Source organism: Stegostoma tigrinum, chromosome 10 (assembly GCF_030684315.1).
Source record: "Stegostoma tigrinum isolate sSteTig4 chromosome 10, sSteTig4.hap1, whole genome shotgun sequence".
Classification (NCBI taxonomy): Eukaryota; Metazoa; Chordata; class Chondrichthyes; order Orectolobiformes; family Stegostomatidae; genus Stegostoma; species Stegostoma tigrinum.
Window position 1 is genome coordinate 67348502 of NC_081363.1, and position 27556 is coordinate 67376057.

At 40.1% G+C, this 27556-nt stretch overlaps 1 protein-coding gene across 4 annotated transcripts in view; it reads left to right on the forward strand.

The window, feature by feature from the left end:
* The window catches only part of ryr3 (ryanodine receptor 3), a 369427-nt gene that overhangs the window by 108989 nt on the left and 232882 nt on the right, over window positions 1–27556 (forward strand). For all 4 annotated transcript variants that reach the window (XM_059649213.1, XM_059649214.1, XM_059649215.1 and 1 more), the window contains 7 exons: window positions 1719–1893; window positions 4099–4234; window positions 5740–5835; window positions 11909–12027; window positions 19082–19215; window positions 20149–20390; window positions 25078–25270. In XM_059649213.1, the coding sequence (XP_059505196.1) occupies window positions 1719–1893; window positions 4099–4234; window positions 5740–5835; window positions 11909–12027; window positions 19082–19215; window positions 20149–20390; window positions 25078–25270 (1095 nt within the window). The remainder of the gene's footprint in view (window positions 1–1718; window positions 1894–4098; window positions 4235–5739; window positions 5836–11908; window positions 12028–19081; window positions 19216–20148; window positions 20391–25077; window positions 25271–27556) is intronic.

The window sequence follows — 27556 nt, forward strand, 5'->3', positions numbered from 1 at the left end:
TCTTCTGATAGGAACACTTTCTCGGTAAATCCTTCTGTCAGGAATGCTGCCTTCGTCAAAGTCTTTTATCAGGAACCTTAACTGTCTATGCAATAATTTAGATGCAGCTTACTGTAAAGCTTAGAGACTTCTACAAGAGCCAGTGATTGTTTCTTTTAGAGCTGAGAGCTGTTCTCCGATTTTCCAAATGCCCTCATCTTTCAAATCCTTGATGACATATCAATCTCTTACAATAGCATTGGCCCTATGTTGTCAAAGCTATCAGATTTAAATTTAAAAATTGTTTTTTGGCTTCTAAGGGCCTATTTTAACTTAATTAGATAACTCGAAAGCCTGTTGTCTTGGTAAAAATGCTGCTTTGCCTGTCTTTTGATATAAATGTTTCATTTCAGGTGCTCTGTGCACTTATAAACCCACAGGCATCCTTTTTGAATCTCTAAGCACAGAAAAAGCACACCATCTTTTAAAGGGACCATACACTGCTTTCCCCATAGCATTTAAAAACACCAAATTCTAACATCCTGCCTTCCAATTCACAAGTACCCAACTATGCGACAGTCAGAAGAAAAATCTAACTGTAAGCTTAAGTGAATGTTAGATGCACATATTTGGCAGTAAGGGCAGAATTTTTCTCCTTGGATTTTTCTTGAAAGGGAGATTTGGAGATCACTGCGATTTGTTTTAATACAGCAGAAGCAATGTGACTTTTTTTAATAAATGTTGCTGAATTAATAAAATATTATTGATTTGCTTTGTAAATCGATTTGACCTTTTTCTTCCTTGCTGCAGCTTAGGGGGATAATTCTTAGATAAGGGTTTGGGTTATATGTATTTACTCACGAAGACTTTCCAATACTTCCCTTGACCTCTTGATGTTCTCTGTTTTAATCAGTATTTCAATGTCAATCAGGTTAAGTGAGTGTTTATTCTGCAGTTCTTTCTCACAAACATCTCCCATTTTCTTTGTCAGTGCAGCTGCTGAAAATCTTCTCCATGTTTTCATCATTTCTAAATCTAATTTCCAAAATAAAAAATGCCTGCCCTGCCACAATCTTTTGTCAATGTATATAATGCACTCAGTATGTTTCACTAAATCCTGTTTAGTCATCATTCTCAATAATTCCTCTTTCAAAACTCATTAGGTTTATGTTCCTTGTATTCATTGCCAAATCTGTGACCTCACCCTATCCTACTTTTCAAATCTCCTTTATTGTTGTAACTTTTGCCACAATTTTAATGTTCTGACATTTACTTTCTGTGATCCCCTTTCCTCTCAACCCCTGTGGCACAACCTTCACCTACCTCCATGATACTCTCCAAATCACCCTTTTCCATCAATTTTACCAATCATCTTTTTCCTCAACCTTTAAAAGCAATTTAAAAACTGTAAATTTCAGCCAAATTTTAGCTAGCCCTTAACTGTCCTATAATGAAAAACATTTTTATTTTTCTCTTTCAAAATATCTTGTGGTGTTTCACTCTGTTAAAAAATGCTATATAAATGTTATTTAAGAGAAGTAAGTTATTTTATTCGGATTAAAACCGAACAAACTGCAGATACTGGAAGGGTCACTGGACCCAAAACTTTAAGTCTGATTTCAGTCCGCAGATGCTGCCAGACCTGCTGAGCTTTTCCAGCAATTTCTGTGTTTTATTCAGATGATTATCTGAATAATGCCTAAGTTTCTTTAGAAATACTCACAGACATGTTTCCACAGGGGTCTTGATTGTCTTGGTAAAAGTACAGCAGTCAAATTGCCTATTCAAGAAGTTATGGAAGCTTTGGTGGACCTGATCACTTACTTCCATCCTCCAGAGGAAGATTTGAGACATGAAGATAAGCAATACAAGCTACGCTCTCTTAGGAACAGGCAGAACTTATTCAAAGAAGAGGTAAGAAATGTTTCTGCGGTGTATTTGCTGTTGAGTAGATTTTTATCTCTCCATATTTTAGTGATTGTGTTTATCGATCTAAAATATTTATTTTCACAAATGTTGGCTTTTTAAATATCACAAGACATAGGAGCATGAGAAGAAGGAGTAGGAGCAAAAGTAGGCCATTCAGTACCTCAAACTTGTTCCACCATTCAATAAGGCCGTGGCTGATCTGATTGCAGCTTCAGCTGGACTTCCCTGTCTGCCTCCCCATTACTGTTGCCTCCCCTTCTGATCAGAAATGATCCAGCCCCCACTGCTATCTGCGGAAGAGAATTCCTAACTTTTCTCGCAGAGAGCAAAATATTCTCATTCTCTTGCCTGTTGAAGTTTACCTTGCAAATTATTTTGGTGCCCTTGAACATCTTGGGTTTGAGCATTACAATGGATATTTTCTTCTTGGTGCTAAATTGATTCCTTTGCTTGAAGCTCTCAGAGCTGATTACTTTGAAGATCCCCCTTTGAACGGTTTGACAATTATATTAGAAAATCACTTTAACACATGCCAGCACAAATTATATCAATTACAATTTGTTTAAATTGAAACATATTATAAATAACATGATGAGTCTTCTTTTCATAAGTCACTTTAACTTTTCTACCCTTTCACCTATTTTTGATCCCCAAGTACAATGGCTTATTATTACTGCTGCCTGAGCATTGCAAGATGATATGTAAGACTTCCTAAAATGACTTTCCTCCGATATCGCTTACTATCTGTGATAAGATCCTTAATATAGCCATTTATCACCTTCCTTGATGACATGTCTAAGTGCGGGATCATCATGGAGGTGATGCACTCTTGAGTCATGTAACGCATTTGATATTGTCGTGAATTGAGCCATCATCCTTTTCAGTTAAGAACAGAAAACCTGAAAATCATATCACTGACTTGATTCAAAAACATATCGATTGCTTTGAAATGAGGAAAATATTTTCAGTAACTTTACCTTCTTCCATGGGATCATATGTTATAGTAGATTAGCACACTGATGGGTTAAAATCTCCTGTTAGTGGTAAGGCTGACATGCAAATTTAGCTTCTGCACTGTCTCTCCTCACACATAGCTCTAATAGGTCTGAGCAGGACAATCTTGCAGCACAAACAACTCTCAATGTGGCTGTAATTGACAATCTCATTCAGTGCAAAAAAAAGGTGGCATGAGAAGCTTAGTGCAGTGGGTTGACATTTAAATGGACATAGCCAGGCATTTTCTTCTGTAGCTTGTTGTGCAGATTCTGACGTAGGAATGCTTGATAGGAATGTTTTGTACCAACTTTTATCAAGCATATTGTTTTATAAAAATACAAAGTTCCTTAAGCATAAGAGAACAGCATATAGGGTGAAGGTATATTTTCTTAAATTTGACTTGCAGAAAAGAAACAATCAAAATATTTCTCATGGTTAAATCCCTTGCTTTAAAATATAAATTAGCATAACAGGTGGAATTTATTTTTGATTGCAATTGATGTAGTTTTGATCAGTTGGATTCACAGGAACCGTAAACAACAGAGCATAAAGTCAATAGGGCAAACCCTTTTTCTGGAACAACCCACTCTTAGAATGCAATTCATACAGTATCTTTGTTCTCTAAGTCATACAGTCCCTGGAATTTCTGGCAAGGTTTCTAACTCAAGAAATATGAGCAGATGATATGCAATTCACTAACTATTTCAGGATCAAGTTGCATGAGGGAACATAATCTCGCTCCAAATAATCAAAGGTAAATTCCAAAATATTGAGGTTGCCAATGACTGGAGAACTTCACTGATAAATTTTTCACTTGTCAATTGTCTGTATGCAATGATCCTGTTGTTGCTTTAACTTTTTTATGATACCTCTATGCTATGTGAGCATTGTTGGCAAGGCCAGCAGTTGTTGCCCATCCCTAATAGTCCTTTGGAAGATAATGGTGAGCTGCTTTTTGAACCATTGCAATCTATCCAAAATAGGTGCACACCTAGTTCCAACTTTAAATACTTAGCTACTTTTCTTATCCATAAATACTGTAATTATCATAAATTACATAACAAAATATATTAGGGGTAGCTGTGGTTGAATGTTGTTCCAACATTAGAAAGAAAGTATAGAAAGTAAAGATAATGCACACCCTTTCATTTGTCTTATATCTTTGACTTATCTTCAATCTCTTAATGTTGTTAGGCAATGCTGAGATTGGTCCTGAATTGCATTGACCGGCTAAATATCTACCACAGTGCGGCACACTTTGCAGAATTCACTGGTGAAGAAGCTGGAGCAGCATGGAAAGATATCCTGAATTTGCTTTATGAGCTGCTGGGTAAAGTCCTACAATAGCTCTTTAAAATACAGACAACAAAGGAATTCTTAAGTGCTGACAGATGTGTCTATGCTCTGCCATAGTTTTAATTCCACTTAGAATTAAAAGAATATGCACTGAGCAGTTTTCTTGGCTAATGTGAAGGTCCCTGCAGAATTATTAGTTTTCAATTATTATACATTATTGTGCAGAAATGGAGAAATTGGCTGAAAATGACAAAGAGTAGAATGTCAAGATGGATTTAATTTTTTGTTGTATCATAATGTTCAGAAAAATCAAATCACTGAACTAACAGGCCTGGGGGTGCTTAATCCAATTGAACTTGATGGTGAGAATGTAGAGAAGAATGATAGTAGTAGTGCAAGTTCAATTCAGTAATGGCTATGATGGTTCAAGAAAGCCTATCTTTTCACACTGCCCCATGATTAATGTAAAGTGTTACTCCTCAATCTATATACACAACCAATTGATTCTCTCTAATGGAGACAGATGCCCAATGGTCCTTTTTGGACTACAGCAAATAATTTAGCGAAACTCTTACAGAAATTAATGCATCAGGAGAGCAGCAAAATACAAATGGAAACAATCACTTGAAAATAAAATGGTATAATAATTGGAACCTTAAACTAATTCACTTAAGGAGTCAATTAATATTGGTGAATAGATTTTTCTTTCGCATACTTAAATCAAATACCCAAGTGGGCTGCATAGTTTAAACAAAGGAAAACATCAATGCAATGTGAGAAGACGTTAATAAACTTGCAGAGTTAGTACATCTTGAGGAATTTCAAAATAGACAAGTGTGAGGTCACGTATTTTTGCAGGAACAATGAGAGAATGTGCCAATGGAAAAAGGTCCATTTAAACAGACGTGCAAAAGAATCTCAGGTTACAGCTTCCCAAAATATTTAGAAGAGCAAAAGAAAGTAATTCTTCTAAAAACAAAACTCAGGGTTTAGCTTCTAAAGGGATTTGAATGAAAAGCCCAGAGATTTGGTTGAACTTCCATAGAACCTTGGATAAGCCATATTTCAGTGCAATACAGTTGTAGCCTTCATATTATAAATATGATGCAGAAGGACTGGAGATGGTACAAACGTAATTTATAAGAAAGATTCTTAAACCGAGCAAATCTTAGGAATAATAGAGCAGGCTAGGACTGGTTCCTTCAGAAACAAGAGGTCATAATTGAGATAGGCACTCATATATCCAGAAGGAAATTTTTCTTTACCCAGATTTGTATGAGTATAGAACACTCAATCTTTCTAGCTTCCGCTGAAGTATATCAATAGAAAAGCAATAAAGGGAATTTGCTGGTTGGGTCAAATGAACTGAGGCTCGCTGAGGCATGAACACGAGAGAATTTATTTGGGCCAGTTGGCCTGTTACTCTGTTGTACATTATGTATGGTTCTGTGCATTTTGTTCTAATTTTATTGTTAACTTTTGAGAAGCACTGTAATTCACATAAGTTTTCATTCATTATATACTGTCTGTTCTCTCTAGCTGCATTAATACGGGGAAACCGTAGCAATTGTGCCAAGTTTTCGAAAAACTTGGACTGGTTGGTCAGTAAATTAGACAGACTGGAATCTTCTTCAGGTAATGGAGCATTTTATTTGTGTATGAAAGAGATGCTTGTCTACTCTAATGGCAATTTGTCACTTGGATATTAATCCAGAAAGTCAACAAACGTTCTGGGGACCTGGGTTCAAATCCTGCCATGGCAGATGATGGAAGTTGAACTCAATAAGATGTCTGGAATTAAAAGTCTTATTTTGAAAATTAATCCATTGTCAATTAGTTGAAAAACCCATCAGGTTCACCAATGCCCTTCAGGGAAATAAATCCACCATCTTTACCTGGTCTGGCCTACATCTGACTTCAGACCCACAGCAATGTTGTTGACTCTTAACTGCGTTCTGGGCAATTCGGAATGGACAATAAACGCTGGCCTAGTCAAAATCACCCACATCCCATGAATAAATAAAAAAGATTAAAAGCATTATTTAATAAGAAACTGAGTGTCTAATAACGCGTGTGCTGAAATGCTAGCTCTGTGTGAATGGGCAGCATTGTGTTCAACTAGGATTCTGCCCTTGTTTTCTCTCCAGCTATTTTCTAGTGTAGTGAAAAAGCAGGTACATACCAGAGGTATAGGTTGCCCCTTCGTCAAAAAGGTTTATCAGTAGAGTTATCAGATTACCCTGGAAATTTCATATCTTGTATTCTACCAAGGCGTAATTGAGCTCAGACTGACTTAATTGGCCAACCCTGGTTGGCAGCATTCTGGAAGCTCTGATTATGTGACATAGAACATAGATCATAACAGCACAGTACAGGCCCTTCGGCCCTCGATGTTGTGCTGACCTGTCATACCGATCTCAAGCCCATCGAACCTACACTATTCCATGTACGTCCATATGCTTGTCCAATGACGACTTAAATATACCTAAAGTTGGCGAATCTACTACCGTTGCAGGCAAAGCGTTCCATTCCCTTACTACTCTCTGAGTAAAAAAAACTACCTCTGACATCTGTCCTATATCTTTCACCCCTCAATTTAAAGCTATGCCCCCTCATGCTCGCCATCACCATCCTAGGAAAAAGGCTCTCCCTATCCACCCTATCTAACCCGCTGATTATTTTATATGTTTCAATTAAGTCACCTCTCAACCTTCTTCTCTCTAATGAAAACAGCCTCAAGTCCCTCAGCCTTTCCTCGTAAGACCTTCCCTCCATACCAGGCAATATCCTGGTAAATCTCCTCTGCACCCTTTCCAAAGCTTCCACATCCTTCTTATAATGCGGTGACCAGAACTGTACGCAATACTCCAAGTGCGGCCGCACCAGAGTTTTGTACAGCTTCACCATAACCTCTTGGTTCTGGAACTCGATCACTCTATTAATAAAAGCTAAAACACTGTATGCCTTCTTAACAGCCCTGTCAACCTGGGTGGCAACTTTCAAGGATCTGTGTACATGGACACCGAGATCTCTCTGCTCATCTACACTGCTAAGAATCTTACCATTAGCCCTGTACTTTGCCTTCTGGTTACTCCTACCAAAGTGCATCACCTCACACTTGTCTGCATTAAACTCCATTTGCCACCTCTCAGCCTAGCTCTGCAGCTTATCTATGTCTCTCTGCAACCTACAGCATCCTTCGTCACTATCCACAACTCCACCGACCTTAGTGTCGTCTGCAAATTTACTAACCCATCCTTCTACGCCCTCATCCAGGTCATTTATAAAAATGACAAACAGCAGTGGACCCATCACCGACCCTTGCGGTACACCACTAGTAACTGGTCTCCAGGATGAACATTTCCCATCAACTACCACCCTCTGTCTTCTTTCAGCAAGGCAATTTCCGATCCAAACTGCTATATCTCCCACAATTCCATTCCTCCGCATTTTGTACATTCTGATGAACCTGATTGACATTCTAATGAACCTTCATCTTCTTGAGCCTTCATGCCCAATTCGTTGTCTTGCCCTGAACACTCCTCCTTCAAACACCTAGAGCCCTGATCTCTCATTAGTTTCTGATCCCACTGATCAGTGCCAGCTCTCTGTTGTGGTAGGAGTGACATAAAAAGTCAGGAGATGGGAAATTACACGGGAGGAACCTTGAGCAACTGACACGGAATATTGCAAACTGGTGAAAGCTCGGATGTTATCTCAGTTCATTCACAGTACCAACACTAACTGTTTAAGCAAACATTTCTCATAAGCCTTTGATTTTGGGACACTTCAGACAAAAATTTGTTCTGATTCAATTCAATTGAGGACTGATTATTTCCTGCCAGGAGGCATATGGGATCCAAAGATTCTTAAGCTTTAGTCTGGAAAGACATGATAGGTAAAACAGTTAGAAGCCACTACACTTTGTTTGCATTGTTGAAACACCTTTGTAGTTGACAGCAGCCAAATGCAATTTGGTAGGTAACCTTCAGCAGGGTGTATGCTTATTGTAAAGGTTCCAGCAGATATGATTTGCTACCGGGATAACACTGTGAAGTTTTGGCCCATTGAGTATTTGAAACTTAAATGCTTGTTACACAGAATAAACGCATATAAATATTTTTGTTGGTATATCTTCACATTAAGTTACATGAATAAGTGGGCCAATATGGTGTGACTGTCTAACAAACAGTACCAACTGAATTGTACATAATCTATACAGTGGTAATATTATGCCATTTATGCAGGGATCAATGCATGCTGCTGTAAACTTTGCAATGCAGTTCATTTCTGATCCCCAGCTTAATGCTATTGTAATGTTTTAGTGGAAACACAATCTATTTGCCTTGACTTTCATCTCTGTATGACACTGCTACTGGTTTTAATTTTCCTGAATGGTTCCCTGGCAGCAATAAGATGCAGCTTTTTTTTCACACATCTATTCTTATTTAAAGATGTTTAATGTCTCTGACACGATAAACAGCGAAACATCTTAGAACTGCATCTACAATGAGTAATTGAAGCATTAAGATCAATGTGCCAATGTGTTTCTATAGCCAGAGCCTAGGAGAGGGAGAATGCTCATAATGCTAATCACATGCTCAGCTGTGACCTGGGATAACTGGCCCTGTAGCAGCACTCAAAACACATGGAAGCAGAAGCCAAATTTATCCCAAACATCTGGGAAAATTCAATGATAGATACAGGTTAAGTTGAAGGGATAGAACCTCTGAGGAGTTGCGCTTCCAACTACAGATTGGTTCTGTCCCATGTTTGAAGCTGCAGGTTCAGTTTTGGTTGCCAGCCCAGTAAGGTTAGATACTTCAGGTGTGTGAGGAGATCGAGTGGATGCCTCAGGGTCACAGGAAGTGACAGTGGGGAGTCTGCAGGAATGGGGTGTTGAAGCAAGGGAGAGTTAAGGATAGAGGAGTTGTATTGAGAAGGGAGGGAGGAGATGGCAGTGTTGGCAAGGAAGGGAGAGAGAGAGCATAGGCTGCAGGGTTGGGTAAGAGAGACCATGGGAGGCTGAGTGGACAGGGTGTGAAAGAGAGAAAGAGATGGAATGCTGCAGGGGTGATGGAAGGGAGAATGGGTAAGGCTGCAGGGTTTGGGGAAAGAGACAGTGAGAGGGGCTGCTGGTATGGGGGGAGAGAAAAAAAGGAAGGAAGTGGCTGAAAATTGGGGAGAGAGAGAGTTGGGAAGGGAGTTTAAATGAAGATTGGTGACGGAAGAAAGCTAAAAAACAGAGTAAATGGTTTTAAACCTGTCAACAAAAGAACGCTGTGCAATTAGGTTCTTGACCTCTCTGTTTCCATTTTTGGTGATAGTTTATGGACCGACATTTACTATAAACCCATAGTCTCCTGTAGCTACCTAAACTAAACCTTCTCCCACTCTATTTCCTGCTAGAACTCCATCCCGTTTTCTCAATTCCTCCTTCTTCGTCTCATCTGCTCTGACGAGGAGATGTTCCACCCCCAAGCATCTCTGCTGTCCTCCTATTTCAAACAACGTTCTTTTCCTCCGTCTGTCATCCAGGCAGCCCTCCACCACACCTCTTCCATTTCCTGCTCCACAGCCCTGAACCACCAACCCCCAAACATAACAATGATAGAGTCTCACTTCTCTTCAATTTTCATCCCACCAGGCTCTGCATCCAATGTATCATCCTCAAACACTTCTACCTGGAATATCTTCCAGTCCCAACTCCTGTCTGCCTTCCGCAAGGACTGTTCCCTTCGCCCTTCATTAATTCATGCCACACTCCCCACCCACCACTTCAACCCTTCCCACCCCCCGGAACCTTCCCCTGTAGCCATAAAAGATGCAACACCTGCCTGCACGCCACCTCCCTCTCCTCCAGAGTTTCACCTATATTTCCTCCAACCTAGTCTAATGCTTCCAGTGCTCCCGATGTGGTCTTCTTTATATCAGTGAGACCAAACGTAGACTAGATGACCATTTCACCAAGCGTCTTCGCTTGGCCTGTAATGACCAGCCTAACCTCCCAGTCAGCACCAATCTCACCTCCTCCTCCCCGCCCACATGTCCACCCTTAGTCTCCTCCAGTGTCACAGTGATTCAGAACACAAATTTGAGGAAGAACACCTTATCTTCTGCCTGGACACCCTACAGTCCACAAGACTTAACACTGAGTTCTCTAATTTCAATGACCTTCCCACCCATCCTCCGGCTCCCTTTTGAGCCCCATCTCCTCCCATTCCACCTACCAACCCACCCTTTCAGCTACCAACTGGATTCATCCCTCCCATCGACCAGCCAGATCATATCTACTACTGATGTCCACCTATCACCACCATTCCACTATATTCCCCACCCTGCACCCCACCCCCACCACACTTTTTCTGCAGCTCCCCGACTCTCACATCTAGCCCTGAAGAAGGGCGATAACTTTGACTTTTCCTTTTCTCCAGATGCTGCCATACTTGTTGGATTGTTCCAGCCTCTTGTTCGTCTTCTGTGCAGTTAGGATCGGGCAGTAAATGCTAGCATTGCCATTACAGTAGTGTGTAATTTCTTTTACAAAAAAAATACTCACAAACGCTTGCTGTCTTGTGCCAATTTAAATACTGTGGCGTTTCAGACTTTAATGCCTTCTTTGTGCATTGTGGGTTTATATTTATAGAGGGTTAAAAATTATTGAGGATATTGAATATTGATATATTATTTTAATTCTGCATCTGCGCAACTCCGGATGCCCAGTATGACAACAAGTGCTGTCATTATGTGATTGCATTACTGAGTAAATCAGTTAGAATGAAAAAAAAACTTCAAATAAGATGTAACCCTCAAGGAGGCCTCCAAAAGCACTTGGGGTGGCATTCTGACTCATTCTCTATTCTAGACGATAAGGAGGGGATGGTTATAGGTATAGGGGTGTAGGTGAAATAGAGTTGCCAGAAACAGGAAAAGCGCTCAGTCCTATGATTCCTCTTCTTGATCCTAGTTATCATACCAACCAAAGTATGAATATTACTTTTGAGCTAAAAAGCAGTTCTTCTTTGATATCTAAAATCTGTGTCTAAGTGACAAAATGTAATGTAAAGCTAAAGTAAACACTGTAAATATTACACAAGAATAACTCATTTCCAAATCTTTAAATTGAAGACATTGTAATATTTATCATCTTCCTTAAACCAGGCACCTCCCCTCAGTACAAATGTACGTTTGTCCAAACATGTCAGACACTTGACTGACAGAAAAATGGAGTGCCTCTCACATACTTAAGGAAACATTACATTTTGGCAGTGCTGCCCTTACAGTGAGAACTTGTGTGGAGACCCTATCTACCTGAGCTGATGGCCCAGATGGATAGTAAAGGCTTTGTGATATTGAGAAGGGCAGGAAGATTTCTCAGCTGACATCTTTACATCTTTCCCACAGAAACCATCAAAACCAAATGAGCTGGTTACAAAATTGACAATCAAAAAATAATTTCTACTTAGAATGCAATTTGCTCAATTGTACAAAAAGTTCATTTTGTTAGTAAATGAAATAGCATGAGAATAAGCATAGCTTTTTCTTGCCAGGGACCTTAAAACTGGAGAAAAAAAACAATATATGATAATTTTAAAAACTGATTATATCTGTATTTCAAAATCAACATTATATGTTTCTAGGTATTTGCCATATTGCTGTAAAATACCTGATATTCTTTGACAATTTTGATTTGTATTTTTTGACACAGGTATCCTGGAGGTATTGCATTGTATCTTGATTGAAAGTCCCGAGGCGCTCAATGTGATCAAAGAAGGGCACATCAAATCTATCATTTCATTACTCGATAAACATGGACGAAACCACAAGGTACGTACATGATCACAAAACAATGTGTGTTGAAAGTCCTAAAGTCTAAGAATGTAAAATAATAATTTGTCAATTTCTGCTGCCATAAGCTGCCTCTATAGGCACAAAAGTTCAAGAATTTGGAGGATAATGTAAATAATGCCTTAAAAAAAAGATACTTGAGCGATGTAATATAAAGGGTCAATGATAAATATGTACATAAGCAGTTACATTGTCAGTGATACACGATGACATGATAACAAAGTTCACTGAGCATGGCTCTTTGTGAAGCCTCAGGCAGAGCTTTGTCCTGTAAGTAGTTATACTATGCACATAAGGTTATGAACAGTCTTACCTCCTGTAGTCTTTACGCAAACCAAACTAAGACCCAAAATAATGAACAGCAATGAAATGGAAAAAGAAAATTAAATTTGAAGCAAGAGAAAAGACGGTATTAAATAGCCAGCCACTGCAAAAGCAGCAAAGAAAATGGCTACAAATCAAGGACAGTGCAAAAACTGGTAACAAAGCTTATAGAAAGGCTTAAGTGAAGTGAAGCAATGGAGAAGACCTCTCCCTTGCTGAAATGCTTCAAAAATTTGAGAGGCCCAATTCAAACTAAGAAATAGCTGAACTGGAATTGAAGATTTATGCTGTACAGAGCTGTGTTAGAATTAGCAGAAAAGCCTAGCAAGAAGAAGATCAATACCCTTCTTCATGTCATAGGAGGCACTGCAGATGACATATTTGTTCACTATATTTGATACATAGGGAGCGAATGAAAAAATCAGTGACATAAAATGATGTTATGAAAGCATTTAGTACATACCTTAGCCTTAGGAGGAACACTATTCACAAATGGTAACATTCAATGGATGTAGTTAATGATAAGAAGAGAATGTTCTTTCCCTTATTAACAACCTATGGTGACAATCTGTGAATATGGATCCTGGAAAGATGGATTGGTTCTAAATCGTACAGTTGTAGAAGCCTTGATAGATGCTTTCTTAGATTTTCAGCAGTCAAGGGAAAATTTTATATTATCAATGCTTGTGCAGTTAACTAGGCAGTAAGCTATCAGAAAGCAAAATGACAGAAAACTTTGTGAAGCAAAATGACTGATACTGGGTAATTTGTGGGGTACTGGGGTAGAAGCATACTTACGCAGGAACTGCGAAAGGCAGCGATGGCCGTCACTACTCAGTATTCTCACTCTAGATGGAAAAGGCATCATCAGCACAAAAAAAATGTCAAAAGTGCAGAGTGCCCTGTTATCTTGGATTCTCCAGCATCTGCAGTTCCAACTAAGAGATATTTTAAAACTGTAAGATGCAGCAAAATGTCCCCCAATTCGGAAACTAAAAGGAAAAGCTATTAATGCCAGTAGCTTTCAGAACACTGAAGATGTCAAAGACAATGAAGTGCTTTTCCTGGGAAAAATTACAGAATCAAATGAATAGTATTGGAGTGCAGAAATGATGGCTAATGGACAATTGTTTTTCAGATTTGCAGGAATGGTAATTGAATGCCAGTGCACAATGTGTCTTGACTGAAACCGAACTAAGATATACAATAGTTGAACAAGAAGCATTAGCCATTACTTAAGCTTGTAATGTCTATTACACTATGTCTCAGGACTTCAGTTCACATTTGAGACAGATCACAAATCACTGGTTGCTCTATTGAACGCTAAGGCCTTAGGATATGGGGCACCAAGAGTGCAGAGAGTTTGCTGTGGATTGATTAGATTGATTCAAGGAGAAAGCAGACTACAACAAACCTTTCATTGTTATATATTCCTGTCAAAAAGTCTGAATGTGAATACAAGGATTTTGTTGAAGATGTCAAAATCTATACTTCATTGACCACTAAATATCTACCAATAACCCTAAACTTAACCCTAACCCTATCACACAGACGCAAAATGAAATTCAAACTGCACAAAAATCAGATGCGAAGTGTACTTAAATCTATATGTACTGTATGTAAAGATGGCTGGAATATTTTCCAAATGATCCTATTCAGGAACAGTACGTTGATGAATACAATCTGATCAGCGTTGAGGATAACTTAGTGATTCATGATAAGATGTGCCAATAGCTGTATTAGGCAGTTGCCATAAAGAATAAGTTGGAAAATGTGGCAAGGAGGTCTGTTCCAGGAGGATAATGTTGAGGTTTCTGGAAGCAGCTTCTCTCAGTGAGAATTAACTTATTAGAAATGTAACCTTCTGTTTGGGGGTCCAAATTTCTTCAAAGCCTGAACCTCTAGCTAAGACTTATACCTATCCACAGACTTAAGAAATGCTTCAACCAACCATACATCAGATCACCACAAAGCTTAGGACATATAGCGTCTTTACTCCAGCGTTTGGCCCTCCCATATTAATGCTCCAGAGTTTGACAGGATACTCAGAAAATTTTGGCACAAGTTCAGAATCTGCTTCAGCTTAAAATATGGCCAGCTTCTGATATTAAAATGGGCATAATCCTTGAGTGAATGCACATTTTGAGGTCATGAAGGCCTTTCCTTATAAGCAAAGAATACTATAGGTTGAAGGCTTTCACAGTATGCTGAAATGAAACAGATATTAAACTTTCTAATTGGTGATTGCTTTGGATAAATGTTTGTCTAAAATTTTGAATTATGCACATATTTTAACCTATCACCCTTTAGTGGTGAAGAATTGATCAGAGACCCTAAACTGATATAGGATATCTGGCCACAATGGAATCATCCCTACTTCTGGGTTAGAAGCTCTGGCTACAAGTCCCTCATCATGACTTGTTGGCCATTGAAGGTTTGTTACATGGCCAAACAAGTTGTTTGTCAACCTTGAAATTCTTCCAATAATCCAGAAGGCAGGATGTAAGAGTGGAAGAGATTGAATGGCCAGCCATCCTGCTGAAAATAATAGCAACCATTCACAAATAAGAGTGAATCCAACATAAGTCTATGGAACAACCATCTGATATAAGGATGTGAATAAAGATATCTGGCCAGGTAAGATGGACAATATTTCACCAGAAATCTCGGCACACAGTCACAAAACCATCCAGTGGCAAAATTTAATATTTTCCAGTTTTTTTTCTTATGTAGTGATGGTAATTCAAGTGACTTTATTACATCCATCCAAGTTGACAATTTCCAGGTAGGTCAATTCCCGACTTCTGCCATTAATTTGACCCTTAGTACTGGACTGAAATTTCATGTCAGCAGCTCGAGTTCCGTGGAAAAGCCATTATACCAAATTCAATGACCTGTACTGGTTCTAGGCATACTGTGTAAAGGCATGCCTGTGGGTCTGGACTTTCATCGTGGCCTGGACTTCTTAAAAATTCCTTAGTTTGCGAGCTTCATTGTCAAGTCCAGCATTTGTTACTAGTTCCCAGCTGTGCTTGAAAATATAGTGGTGAGTGGGCTGCTTCACTCAGTGTTGTAGATACACCCACAATGCTGTTAGGAAGGGATTTCAGGATTTTGAACCAGCAACAGTGAAGGAACAGCAATGCATTTCTAAGGATGGTGTGGGGCTTGGATGGGAACTTAAAGGTGGTGGTGTTCCTGTAAAACTGCTCCCCTTCTGCTTCTTGAGCCTTGAGGAGTTGGTCCTGTGCATCTTGTAGAGGATACCAAAACTACCTCTGTGTGTCAGTGTTGGAGGAAGTTCCATGAAAGTTGGTTGTTGCTTTGGCCTGGATGATATCAAGCTTTTGCCTTTTAGATGGTGAGTGGGCTTTGCGGAGTCAAGAGGTGGGTTACTCGCTACAGAATTTCTGACCTGCTGTTATAGTCAATGTTAATGTTAATCCCAGGACCTTGGGTAGTATTGGAGTTGGCGGGGGGTTGGTGTGTTTCAATGACAATAATGACATTGAATGCCAAGTGAAGACAGTTAGATTCTCTTTTGTTGGAAATGGTCATCATTGGGCACTTGTGTGATGATGATATTGCTTAAAAGCCAATGTGTGGATGTTGCCTAGGACTTGCTGCATACAGACATGGACTACTTCAGTATATTAGGAGTTGTGAATGGCACTGAACATAGTGTAATCATCAATGAAACATCTTCACTTCTGAAATCCTTCTTGGAACGATGGTAACTGACAGACCAGCTGAAGATGGTTGGACTGAGGACACAGTGCTGAGAAAATCCACAAACTAACATTGGGCAAAAATCAGACCCAGTATAAAGGGAGAGGGTTGACCTTTGAAAGAATTCTGTGTGCTGGGCTACTAATTAAGTACCTTGGCCATCACATTTCCTGCTTTTGGGCAGCATGATGGCTTAGTGGTAAGCACTGCTGCTTTAGATCACCAGGGAACCAGGTTTAATCCCAGCTTTAGGTGGGTGTGTGGAGTTTTACTTATGCTCTCCGTGTTTACATGGATTTCCTCCCACAATCTAAAGATGCAGTTATGTGCGTTTCCCATGCTTATTTGCCAATGATGTCCAGGAATCTGCAGGCTGGGTGGATTAGCCATGTGGGGTTATGGGGATATGCTGGGGTGTCTGGGTCTGGGTGGGATGCCTTTAGGAGGGTTTATGCAGACGTGATGGGCTGAATGGCCTCTTTCCACACTGTAGGCATTCTATAATTCTACTTCTTCCTGGCGAGCAGCCAAAATGTAACCCAAGTTCTGCCACTGCTCTGCGTTAAAATCCAAATAAAGTTCTGAATATTTTGAGGGGTTTGGTATGGATAACATTGCAGGGCATGTTCCAACACTGAAACCGGAAGAGAGAGTCCATGTAATATTTAGCTTTAAGAAACCTGCAGAACTCCATCAGCCTTAAAGTAAAGAGCCCCATGGAGTTAGATGAATACTTTGAAGGTACCATCCTATTTCAAAAAAGACATACAGCTAGTCAGACTGTAGCGTCCACTCTGAAATCTTTTGCTGTCAGGAATTTTCTTAGCTAGATGATATTAAATAATACTTCCAGTGCTCTCAATCCTAGCAGACTTCAATTGTTTAATTTAAAATCTAATATAAAAATTACTTTGAAAACAACTAACAATACTGAACTGTCTTGTATATATCCTGGGTTATAACACTTTGAGGTTTCTAAAACCAAATCTCCTAGTATTTGCAATGGTCATACTTGATTAATCTGGTTTTTCATTCTATTTTGTTCATAACTCGATTATCAGTCAGTTTATGTTTATCAAAGCTTTGCAGGTCAAAATTCCTCTATACTCCGAATATGGGCATTGTAACTCAAATTAACATGATTTGATTACTATGCAGATATGTCGGGTAACAATTCAGAGTTTAATTTTCTTCTTTCTCCTTGATGTTCTCTTTGATATAACTTTTTCTGGACGCTTCCAACATTTATCCCCTCTACAGCAGGTGGGGCATGTCAGTGTTGAAGGATGGAATGCATCCCATTTCAAGCAATCTCGTGTCAGCTATAGCAGAGCCACATTCTGAATAAAGATGTGTGTTCACATCTTGCTACTTGCTAATGCACCAATGTGCCATTTTGCCCAATTCCCAGCACAGCAATCCAAAGCTTCCTTGACAGAGATTAGCAATCAATGTGGGATTTGGTTCAGCTTTGTGCCATAATCTTAAACCCCCTGAGTAACTTTTCAAAATGGACTGTACTCCAGGAGTTCTGTCATCCATCAATCTTTCCTCATTTTGAACGCAACTCCCACCAGTTTTTTTAAATCCAGTAATGCCACCCGATTTCTCTCTATCCATTTCTGTAAAGTTTTCCCAGTCATCTTCAGGCAGGAGGATTGGACAGTTTATTGCCCCTCTGTGTCAGCGAATAGGAAAAAGAGTGGAATATGGCAGTCTCCTGATCACCTTTTGGAGGCAGGAGTTAAATTTTAACTCCCTTAGAGTTTATGGTGAGCAGGTGCTAAACTTACTTTCAGCCTGAATTAGAGGCTCAGCTTACTTTAAGTGCTTGGACTGAAATACATCTGGTCTTTCAGCTGCTAGTAAATGGACAAGACAGGTGGAAAGCAGATGCAGGTTCACAGCCAGCTCAGCCTGTATTGCTCTCGGAAGCTGCCGGTCCACCTTAACCTGGTGGGAAAGCTGCAGGAACTTCCTTGCTCAGGAAATGTAATCAGTTTCATTGTCTAATCAGTCTCCTGCTTTGCATTAACTCTTGGAGCTCCTTGGCTTTCTGTCTGGAACCTCTGCTGCCTAACTGAGGGTAGGTGGTTCATGAGATTTCAATGGAAACAGTACAGTGAACTGTACTGAAATCTCTCTGCTCCTGCCCCACTCCTTGTCACCATACTTACTGTGGGCAGGGCTAGAACTGACAGCAGGATGTTTCTTTCCTCTTAAACATTCTAATTCAGGAAACTGAAACAGATAAAGCAATTTAATTAACACATCCCTAGGTCCAGTGCTAAGTTGAAGGATGCACTAAAGGGTTGGGGCAGTTATGATTAAGGCACTGTCTGATGTCTTTCTGCCAAAGTTAAATGGGGGCCTCAAATATATTTAAATAAGATCCTGCACAAGTGAGAAATGCCTTGGGTTTGTCTGTTGAGTCAAGCTCCAATGTTTGTTTCTTTTCTTTACATGCTACTGTACAGAACTGAACTGTATTTGTGACATATATATATATAATATGTATATGAAGATATTTTTATGAGTAAAGTTAATTTTTGAAATTATTAAAACAGTTAAAATGGAGTTCAGTGACCTCGGTTGGCTGGATGCTTATTTTATGATGCGACTGGATGCTTATTTTATGATGCAGATGATGCCAACAGTGAGGATTCAATTCCCACGCCAGCTGGGGTTACGCTGAAAGATTTTCTTTCTCAACCTCTTCCCTTGCTTGAGGCACAGTGACCACTATCAGACATCGCCCTCTAATGGGAGAGTAGCCCTCTGGTCTGCTAAGACTATGGCAGTTTTACCTTTTACTTTGAAGTCTTAGCCTCAAATGATTTTAATGTGAGTGACCCAGTCATGGTGCCTAACTATGTATCTGCATCTTGTTGCCTATATTAGTTTAGTGATAAAGTATTAGTTGATACTATAGTCTCAGATTTTTTAGTTTAGACCTTGATGTTTGTCTGTTTGTGTTCAGGTATTGAACCTGCTGTCATCCCTTTGTGTATGCAATGGTGTTGCTATACGAGCTAATCAAAACCTGATCTGTGACAATCTACTACCTCGTCGTGATTTACTTCTGCAAACCCGTTTAGTTAACAATGTAACAAGGTAATGCAACTTGATGTTAATTTCTATTTAATTGAAAAACTGAGAATTTTAATGCCCAAAGGAGGCAATCTGGAGCATCACTGCTTGTCAGAAAGACCCAGCCATCCTGATTCCACTTTCCAGCTCTCTGTCTGTGGTCCTGGCATCCACTGCAGTTCTAATGCTTACCTCTATATCTTTCAAAACCTGATAAGAGTTTATTCCTCTACCATCATTTCAGGCAGAGAATTCCACACCACCACCAAATTCTGAACGAAAGAAATACTTCTTAATTCTCCGTTAATCCTCTGACAATTGCTTTATATCTTATGCCCCTGATTATTGACTTCTCTGCTAAAGCGAATGGATCTGTCCTATGCCCTGTATTGCGGTTTCTTATAATTTGAAAATTAACCTGATTACTTTTTCTACTCTCCAGTTATCAGGACCAGTCACCTCCATAGGGTTTTGATCAATTCAGATCTTAATAAACTGTGAACGTCTGATCAGGATCAAACTAATAAAAATTGTACAGTTATTTGTGACCCAGGCAAGGCATAACTGTAGAACAGAACTTCTCTCAGCAATTTTTGACCCAGGCATTTCATAGGGGAGGGGGTGAAGGAGAGATTTTCCTCCCTCACCCTATCACTCCTTCCCTGCGTCGGGGAATTTCTATGCTATACCTTTTAAAGGTCAAAATGGTACTCAGAATTTGAGTGAGATAAATATTACCCATCCACCACCTTTTTATGCTGGGCAGGCACAATTAATATCTGCAATACAATAATTCACAAGTGAATGAGCTGATGAATGGCGTCTCATTAAATATGCTGTCTATGAGAAAATGTGTGGAAAATGGTGTTTATAATTTAAGTTTGCATCTTGTCTATCATTTCATGAAAATCAGTAAATAGATACAGTACTGATGATTATTTTATTTTTTTAATATAGCATAAGACCGAACATTTTCTTGGGAACCAGTGAAGGATCAGCTCAGTACAAGAAATGGTATTATGAGCTGGTTGTTGATCAGGTCAATCACTTTTTGACTGCTGATCCTATTCACTTGCGTGTTGGATGGGCATCTGCAAAGGGCTATGCTCCCTACCCAGGAGGTGGGGAAGGATGGGGAGGCAATGGAGTGGGAGATGATCTGTATTCCTATGGATTTGATGGACTTCATTTGTGGTCAGGTTTGTACCTGTACAAACATTTCTAAGCTATGTTAAAAGCAAATATTAATGCAATTTACAAGAAATATTTTCTTCCACTTGGCAATTTGATATAAAGAATGCTCAATAACCAATTAGACATGATTACTTACATCTAATTTGCTCAGATAAGCAAATAGATATTTGATATTTTACATGGATATGTCGTAACAACTATTCAATTCCATAGGTGCAAGGTTAATTTATATAAAAATAATTTGTGGATTACAAATAATGGCCACTTGGCTCCCGATTTCTGTATCAAAGTGGTCAAAAAATGTTGTATTTTCAGATGGTAAGGGACAGTGGTAAGATTCACTCTTGATGGCAATAATAATTGCCTGGTTCTTTTATGGTGCTAATGTTACTAACCACTTATTAGCCCAAGCCTGAATGTTGTCCAGGTCTTGGTGTACAGTGACATGAACTGTGTGAGGATCTGAAGAGACAGAAATGCTGCTAAACATTGTGCAATCATTTGCAAAATTCTGCACTGCTGACATTATGATGGAAAGAAAGTCATTGATGAAGCAACTGCCTGTGGAATTCTCTCTATGATGTCCTGGGACTGAAATGTTTGACACTCGACAACCATAGTCATATGTAGCACAAAGCAAGATGGCTCCAATCAGTAGACAGCTTCCCCACTTGTTGTCATTAACTCCAACCTTGCTCAGGCTCTTTGAAGCTATATTTGGCCAAATTCTTTTTTGGTGCCAAGAGCAGTCACTTTCATGTCACCTCTGGTATATAGTGCTTTTCTCCATGTTTAGACCAAGAATGTGATAATGTCAGGAGCCAAATGGCTTTGGTGGAACCTAACGTGAATGTTAGTGAACACATTATTATTAACTCTGTCTCGCATTATTATCACCACCTACTTCTCTAACATAAGTGGATCCTGCTGAGGGAATATTCTCAGCTTCCTTGGCCTTATCTTCTCTCTGTGTTCTCTGTTGTCTAATTCTAGCAAAGATATAGCATGAGACCCATTCAAGGCTGTAAAGGGTTCCAGTGTTTTTTTTTAATGAATCGTTGCTTGTTTGCAAGAACTTAAAGATTGCTTAAAAATGACACAGAGGGTGAAGACTTTTATCTTACACTCATCAGAACCAGGCACAAGTGCTGAAATACCAATTTGTGTAAACTTAAGCAGGGGCTAGACATTTTTAATTGGTAATAAGTTGACATTATGGAGAGTGGGATAGAAAGTAAAGTTGAGACCACGATGAGATCAGCCATGGTTGCCATAAATGGTGGAGCAGGGTCAAGGGGCTGAATTGCTAACTTCTGCTCCTAGTTTTTAATGTTCTTATACTGCATGAGAAGACAGTACTAATTGGTTTGGTTTGACCATGGTTGGCACAGAGATTCAGCAGGGTCTGTTAACTGCCAATCTTAGCTTGCTGATTAACATCAGTCCAGGCAGGTATCATGTGATTGATTAGGGGATTGTGTTATGGACCAGACCAGACACCGTCAAAATATTTTAAGAAGCTAGCATAGACTCTCTTTTCTTATTTTAAAGGCAATTATAGCATGTTGTGTTCCAAATGCAATGCAACTGGTCAAACTACTCGATGGTAAGCAAAACACAATTTATTTAAAAACTGTAGTTAAAAAATACAACCAAAGTAAGAGGAATTTAGATTAACTTAACTCTATTAGAAAACTTAACCGAATAATAGATAAATAGAAATTATTACTAATCAAATGTTCTAATACAGTAACATCATGTAAATATATCCGTTGGTAAAAATGCAAATTCAGAAAAATAGATTTGTCTCACAGGTAGTGCAGCAGCAGAGAGAAACCCCAACTTCTGGCTGTAACTGAGAGAAGGGGGGGAAAAAAGCTTCTACTTCTTCGAAACTTCAACAGCTTCTGCAAAATTGGGACTCTAATAGCAACAACCTAAAGCTAAACCTAAAAACTTACAACAAAAAGCTAGAAATTCTGGTTTGTGATGGCCATACCATTCAGGCTGCTTCGATTAATCCAATATTTTTTAAAAAACCCAAGACCTTACAACCTGATTACCGACTTTCCAAGTAGACCAATCAGCACCTGTGTCTTAAAACCTCTCTTTAAACAAAAAAGGGCAAACTTACAGCAATATCACAGTTGCCAGGAGGAATGTAATGGGGATTGGCCGACTCATTGACAAACCATCAAAGGTTATCGAGAAAGCATATAAATGCCTTAGAAGCTGTCCAGAGAAGGTTTCACTCAAATGCCTAATCTGGGGTGAAGGGTTTATTTTATAAGGCTTATGTGGACAAGCTCAGCCTGTATGCATTGGAATTTAGAAGAACAAAACATGATCTTATTGGAACATATAATATCTTGTGGGGTCTTGACAAAGTGTATGCTGAAATGATGTTTCCCAATGTGGAAGGGCCTTGAACTAGGTACAGTGTTTAAAACTAAGGTGGTTCCCAATTAAGGCAGTGATAAGGAGATAACAAGGTACAGAGCTCGATGAACACAGCAAGCCAAACAGCATCAGAGGATCAGGAAAGCTGCTATTTCAGGTCTAGGATTTCTTCAGAAATCAATGATAAGGAGAAATGTTTTCTCTAAGGATTTATTAGTTAGAATTCTCTCCCTTGCAATACAGAGAAAGCAGTTTTTGATTATTTTTAAAGAAGATGTAGATTGATTATTGAATAACAATTGAATGATAGGGATAGATGGAAATGTGGATTTGGGTCCATAATCAGGGAGACAATGGCTTAGTGGTATTATTGCAAGACTATTAATCAAAAGATGCAGTTAACATTCAGGGGACCTGGATGCAGATCTTACCATGGCATATTGAAATTTGAATTAAATAACAAATCTGAAAATAAGAGCATAATGATAACCATGAAACTATTGTCAGTTATTGAAAAACCCAACTGGTTCGCTAATGTCCTCTAGGAAAGGAAACTGCCATCATTATTTGGTCTGGCCTACATGTGACACCAGACCCATAGCAATGTGACTGCTCTCTGGGCAACTAGGGATAGACAAAAAATGCGCTGGCATAGCTGGTGAACCTCCCATTCTGTGAATGATTTTTTAAAAATAGCAGTCCAGCTTACTGAGGGGCAGAGCAGATGCAACAGGCAATTTGGCCTCCCACTGCTCTTATTTTGTACATTCATATATTAATGAAAGGCGAAAATGAAATGTTTTGAGCAAAACGTTGAAAAGGAAGGAATTTGTTCTATTGAAAGCAAGTTTGGATGAGACATTTAACCAGGCAACTGATCCAATCCCAGATGATAAAATGTGAGGCTGGATGAACAGCAGGCCCAGGAGCACAAAAGCTGACGTTTCGGGCCTAGACCCTTCATCAGAGAGGGGGATGGGGTGAGGGTTCTGGAATAAATAGGGAGGGAGGGGGAGGCGGACCGAAGATGGAGAGAAAAGAAGATAGGTGGAGAGGAGAGTACAGGTGGGGAGGTAGGGAGGGGATAGGTCAGCCCAGGGAAGACGGACAGGTCAAGGAGGTGGGATGAGGTTAGTAGGTAGGAGATGGAGGTGCGACTTGGGGTGGGAGGAAGGGATGGGTGAGAGGAAGAACAGGTTAGGGAGGCAGAGACAGGTTGGGCTGGTTTTGGGATGCAGTGGGTGGCGGGGAAGAGCTGGGCTGGTTGTGTGGTGCAGTGCATTTTGTGCTCCTGGGATGCTGCTGGGCCTGCTGTGTTCATCCAGCCTCACATTTTATCATCTTGGATTCTCCAGCATCTGCAGTTCCCATTATCACTGTTACAACTGATCCATTCCCTAGTTTTCTGCATTCACTTGTCAATTCTTGGAATCTATACAAAGGACAGAGCAAAGGAGGCTGCTCCTCTGCAAAAGTAGTTTTTCCAGTGTCTGAAAGTTACCACAGCCTTTACCTTGTTTGCCACTCACTCCTTCCTAACGTGAACATTTAATCCCATTTCACAGTTTGTAGAATGCAAATGTGTACTGGAGGACACCAATGTCATGCTTACTAGGGCAAACCTATTCACTGCTATCCCATTGACCTTGACACTTGATGTGAAAGAGCTTGGGATTTGCAGCAGTAGTTGGCATCTGTCACTTCTTGAATGTTATTGTTTGCAAACAAGTAGCTATCCAAGCACCAGCCAACAGCATTCATGAATATGAAAAGCTTTATCCATTAATGTCTATCTGGCCTCCAGTCATTGAACTGGGATCTCAAAGTGTGGAGCTGGATGAACACAGCAGGTCAAGCAGCATCTGAGGAACACAAAAGCTGAGGTTTCGGGCCTAGACCCTTCATCAGAAAAGCTTTTTTGATCAGAAAAGCAGAAAAGATGCCCTTAACTTGAGACACTCAAATGAACCCTCTGAATGTCTGAAAGAAGGTCTGAACATGAAAATATGTTTTCCTTTGAATTTTTTTTGGCTGAGATTTTTGAATGGCTACCTTATGGAACATTGTCATAATTGTGGACTTAGTTTCTGAATGTTATACTTGTTTGTGTTTTTTTTTCTTAAAGAATGTATAATCACAATTAAATAGCTCCTAAGATATTTGCATGATTCTCTTCCTGCCATCCAGCTCTTATTGGAAGTAAAATGTTACAGCAGATTAAATAAAGAATTTTGATGATGACAGCTCAATGTTCCATAATCAATTAGCATTGTCTGTTTTCCTCCATAACAGGTCGAGTGGCCAGAGCTGTAACATCAGCGAATCAGCATATACTGAATTCTGATGATGTAGTTAGCTGTTGCCTGGATTTGGGTGTTCCTAGTATATCTTTCCGCATTAATGGACAACCAGTGCAAGGGATGTTTGAGAGCTTCAACACTGATGGCCTATTCTTCCCCGTGGTCAGTTTTTCTGCAGGAGCCAAGTAAGTTTTACCTTCTCTGTCATGTCAGGATATGAAAAGCCTGTTTGGATTTAAAACGTAAAATTACAGACAAAAGCTTCAGAGATACAATCCACAATGTAGACTTGGATATTTCCTGTAAGAAAGCTCAACCCTGACTTACCAGCATCAAGGGGGTGCTCCTCATCATTTAAGTGGTGGGACCTACACCACTTTGGATGCATCGAAGCACTGAGGAGAGGGGCCTTATTGGTCAGTGGATTCAGTGACAGACAAAAATTAGAAAGCAGAGTTTCAGATAAAATTAGTTTTAAATGAATAAATTATGCAGAGTATCTAAATGCTGGTATTTTGTACAGTGGCAGTGACACCCCCGCCGCAAGCTGGAAAACTGGAAGCTGCGATTATAATTTACATTGAACAGGTAGCTAGTTGCCTGAGGTCCGTGCTCCTCCTGCTGTAAGACAGGATGTCCTGCCTCCAACAATTGCTCGCCGGCCAGAAAGCTGAAGTTCTTCAGTGCCTACAGCGCCGCCATGGCCACTGCTGGTACTGCAGCATGTTGCAGTCAAATAGAAACAATGTGGAGTGTTGGGGATCATTGGGGGTAGTCAGGAAGACGCCTGTAAGGGTTGGGTGCCATCAATCAGAGGACTGGAATCGGATGAAGTGGAGGTTGAACAATGGGCAGGCTTCACTTCCAGGGGTCAAATTCTCTGGGTGCTTGATCAGAAGTGACTCCCAAACCCCACCTGCAGACCTTAGTGTTGCTACCCAAAAGCTAACAGGTAGGTTGCCTTGGGTGCCCTTCACATGTGGCAAATGGAATGTCTGCCAGTGATAAACAAGAGGAGGCACTTAACTGACTTTTAATTGACCACTTAAGGGCTAATATTAACAAAAGAGCGTCAATGCTGTTTGCAACCTTCCTGGCTGCAAGTAAAATGCCAGTAGAGGTGGGAAGATAACCCCATATGATTGCATTACACCGACCAGTCCCACCAACCCTCTCTATAAGATTGCTACTGGGGTAAGAGAGGTGGGGCAGAGTGTAAGATTGCTGCCATATTTACAGCATGTTTTTCTGATGTGACTTAAAGACCAAATGCTGCCTTGAAGAATTGGAAATGTGTGTGGTTGTGGACCCAGTGCTTTATTACAGCTCCATTGTAAATCCTGTCCATGAGGCTGTGTTGTGATGTTGGAGCCAAAGTAAATCTTTCCCCCATCATTCTGGAAGGGACTTAAAAATTGAAACATGATCCAGTACTTTATATTTGAAGCATTTTTGCGCACAGTGTAATGCAAGGAGTACCATAGGATATTCCATGTTTAACAAGCAGTTCCAATTAAACTGGACAGTTACAGCAATCAGTTTCTCTCTTTGTTGCACCTGGCAAATGCAAAGCTGAAGAGAAAAATGGGGGAACTTGTAGGATCTGGTCCTGATTGCGCCATCCTGACTCTAAGGCATGGCATATACAAAACATGGGACAAGCACTGGGGAGAGAGAATTTCATACTCTGCCTGACAGCAGCTAAAAGAAAGCATACCTTGAAAGATTGATGTTGAGGCTTGTGCCAGGACTCTCTGTAGATTAGCGGAAACTCTGAGGGTTTTAGGATGCTTGAAAGAAATGGAAGAGCAGTAGGTTGGATGTGATCAGTAAATTACTATCCTCTGTTCAACATCACCTTTGGATCACCTTGAACTGTGGGTAATAGTTCAAGAGTCTGTTTTCAGGATGTGAGTTTGTTCGCTGAGCTGGAAGGTTAGTTTTCAGACGCTTCGTCACCTTTTTTTTATTTGAAAAAAATATACTTTATTCATAGAATGTACAAAAAAATAAAACATTTATACACCTACCCAGTCATGCAAGCCACTCCGGATTACCCGGGGGTACGTACACCAACTAAAGGAAAAAAACAAAAACAGAGAAAAAAAAACAAAGCAAAGAAACCACCCCGGCAGTCGTCACCCCGCATAGTCCCAGTTGGCCCCCTGACCAGTTGAGGAAGGCGCCAGCTGGGCCCAGTTACCAGATAGGGTTCTTTTTCCTTTTCTGGATGAGGGGGCTCATACGGTGGTCTTTCCCCACCGCGCCTTGGCGGCGGCTGCCCCAAGCTTTAGCGCGTCCCTCAGCACATAGTCCTGGACCTTGGAGTGCGCCAGTCTGCAACACTCGGTCGGGGTCAGTTCTTTCAGCTGGCAGACCAGCAAGTTGCGGGCAGACCAAAGAGCGTCTTTCACCGCATTGATGGTCCTCCAGGCGCAGTTGATGTTGGTCTCCGTGTGCGTCCCCGGAAA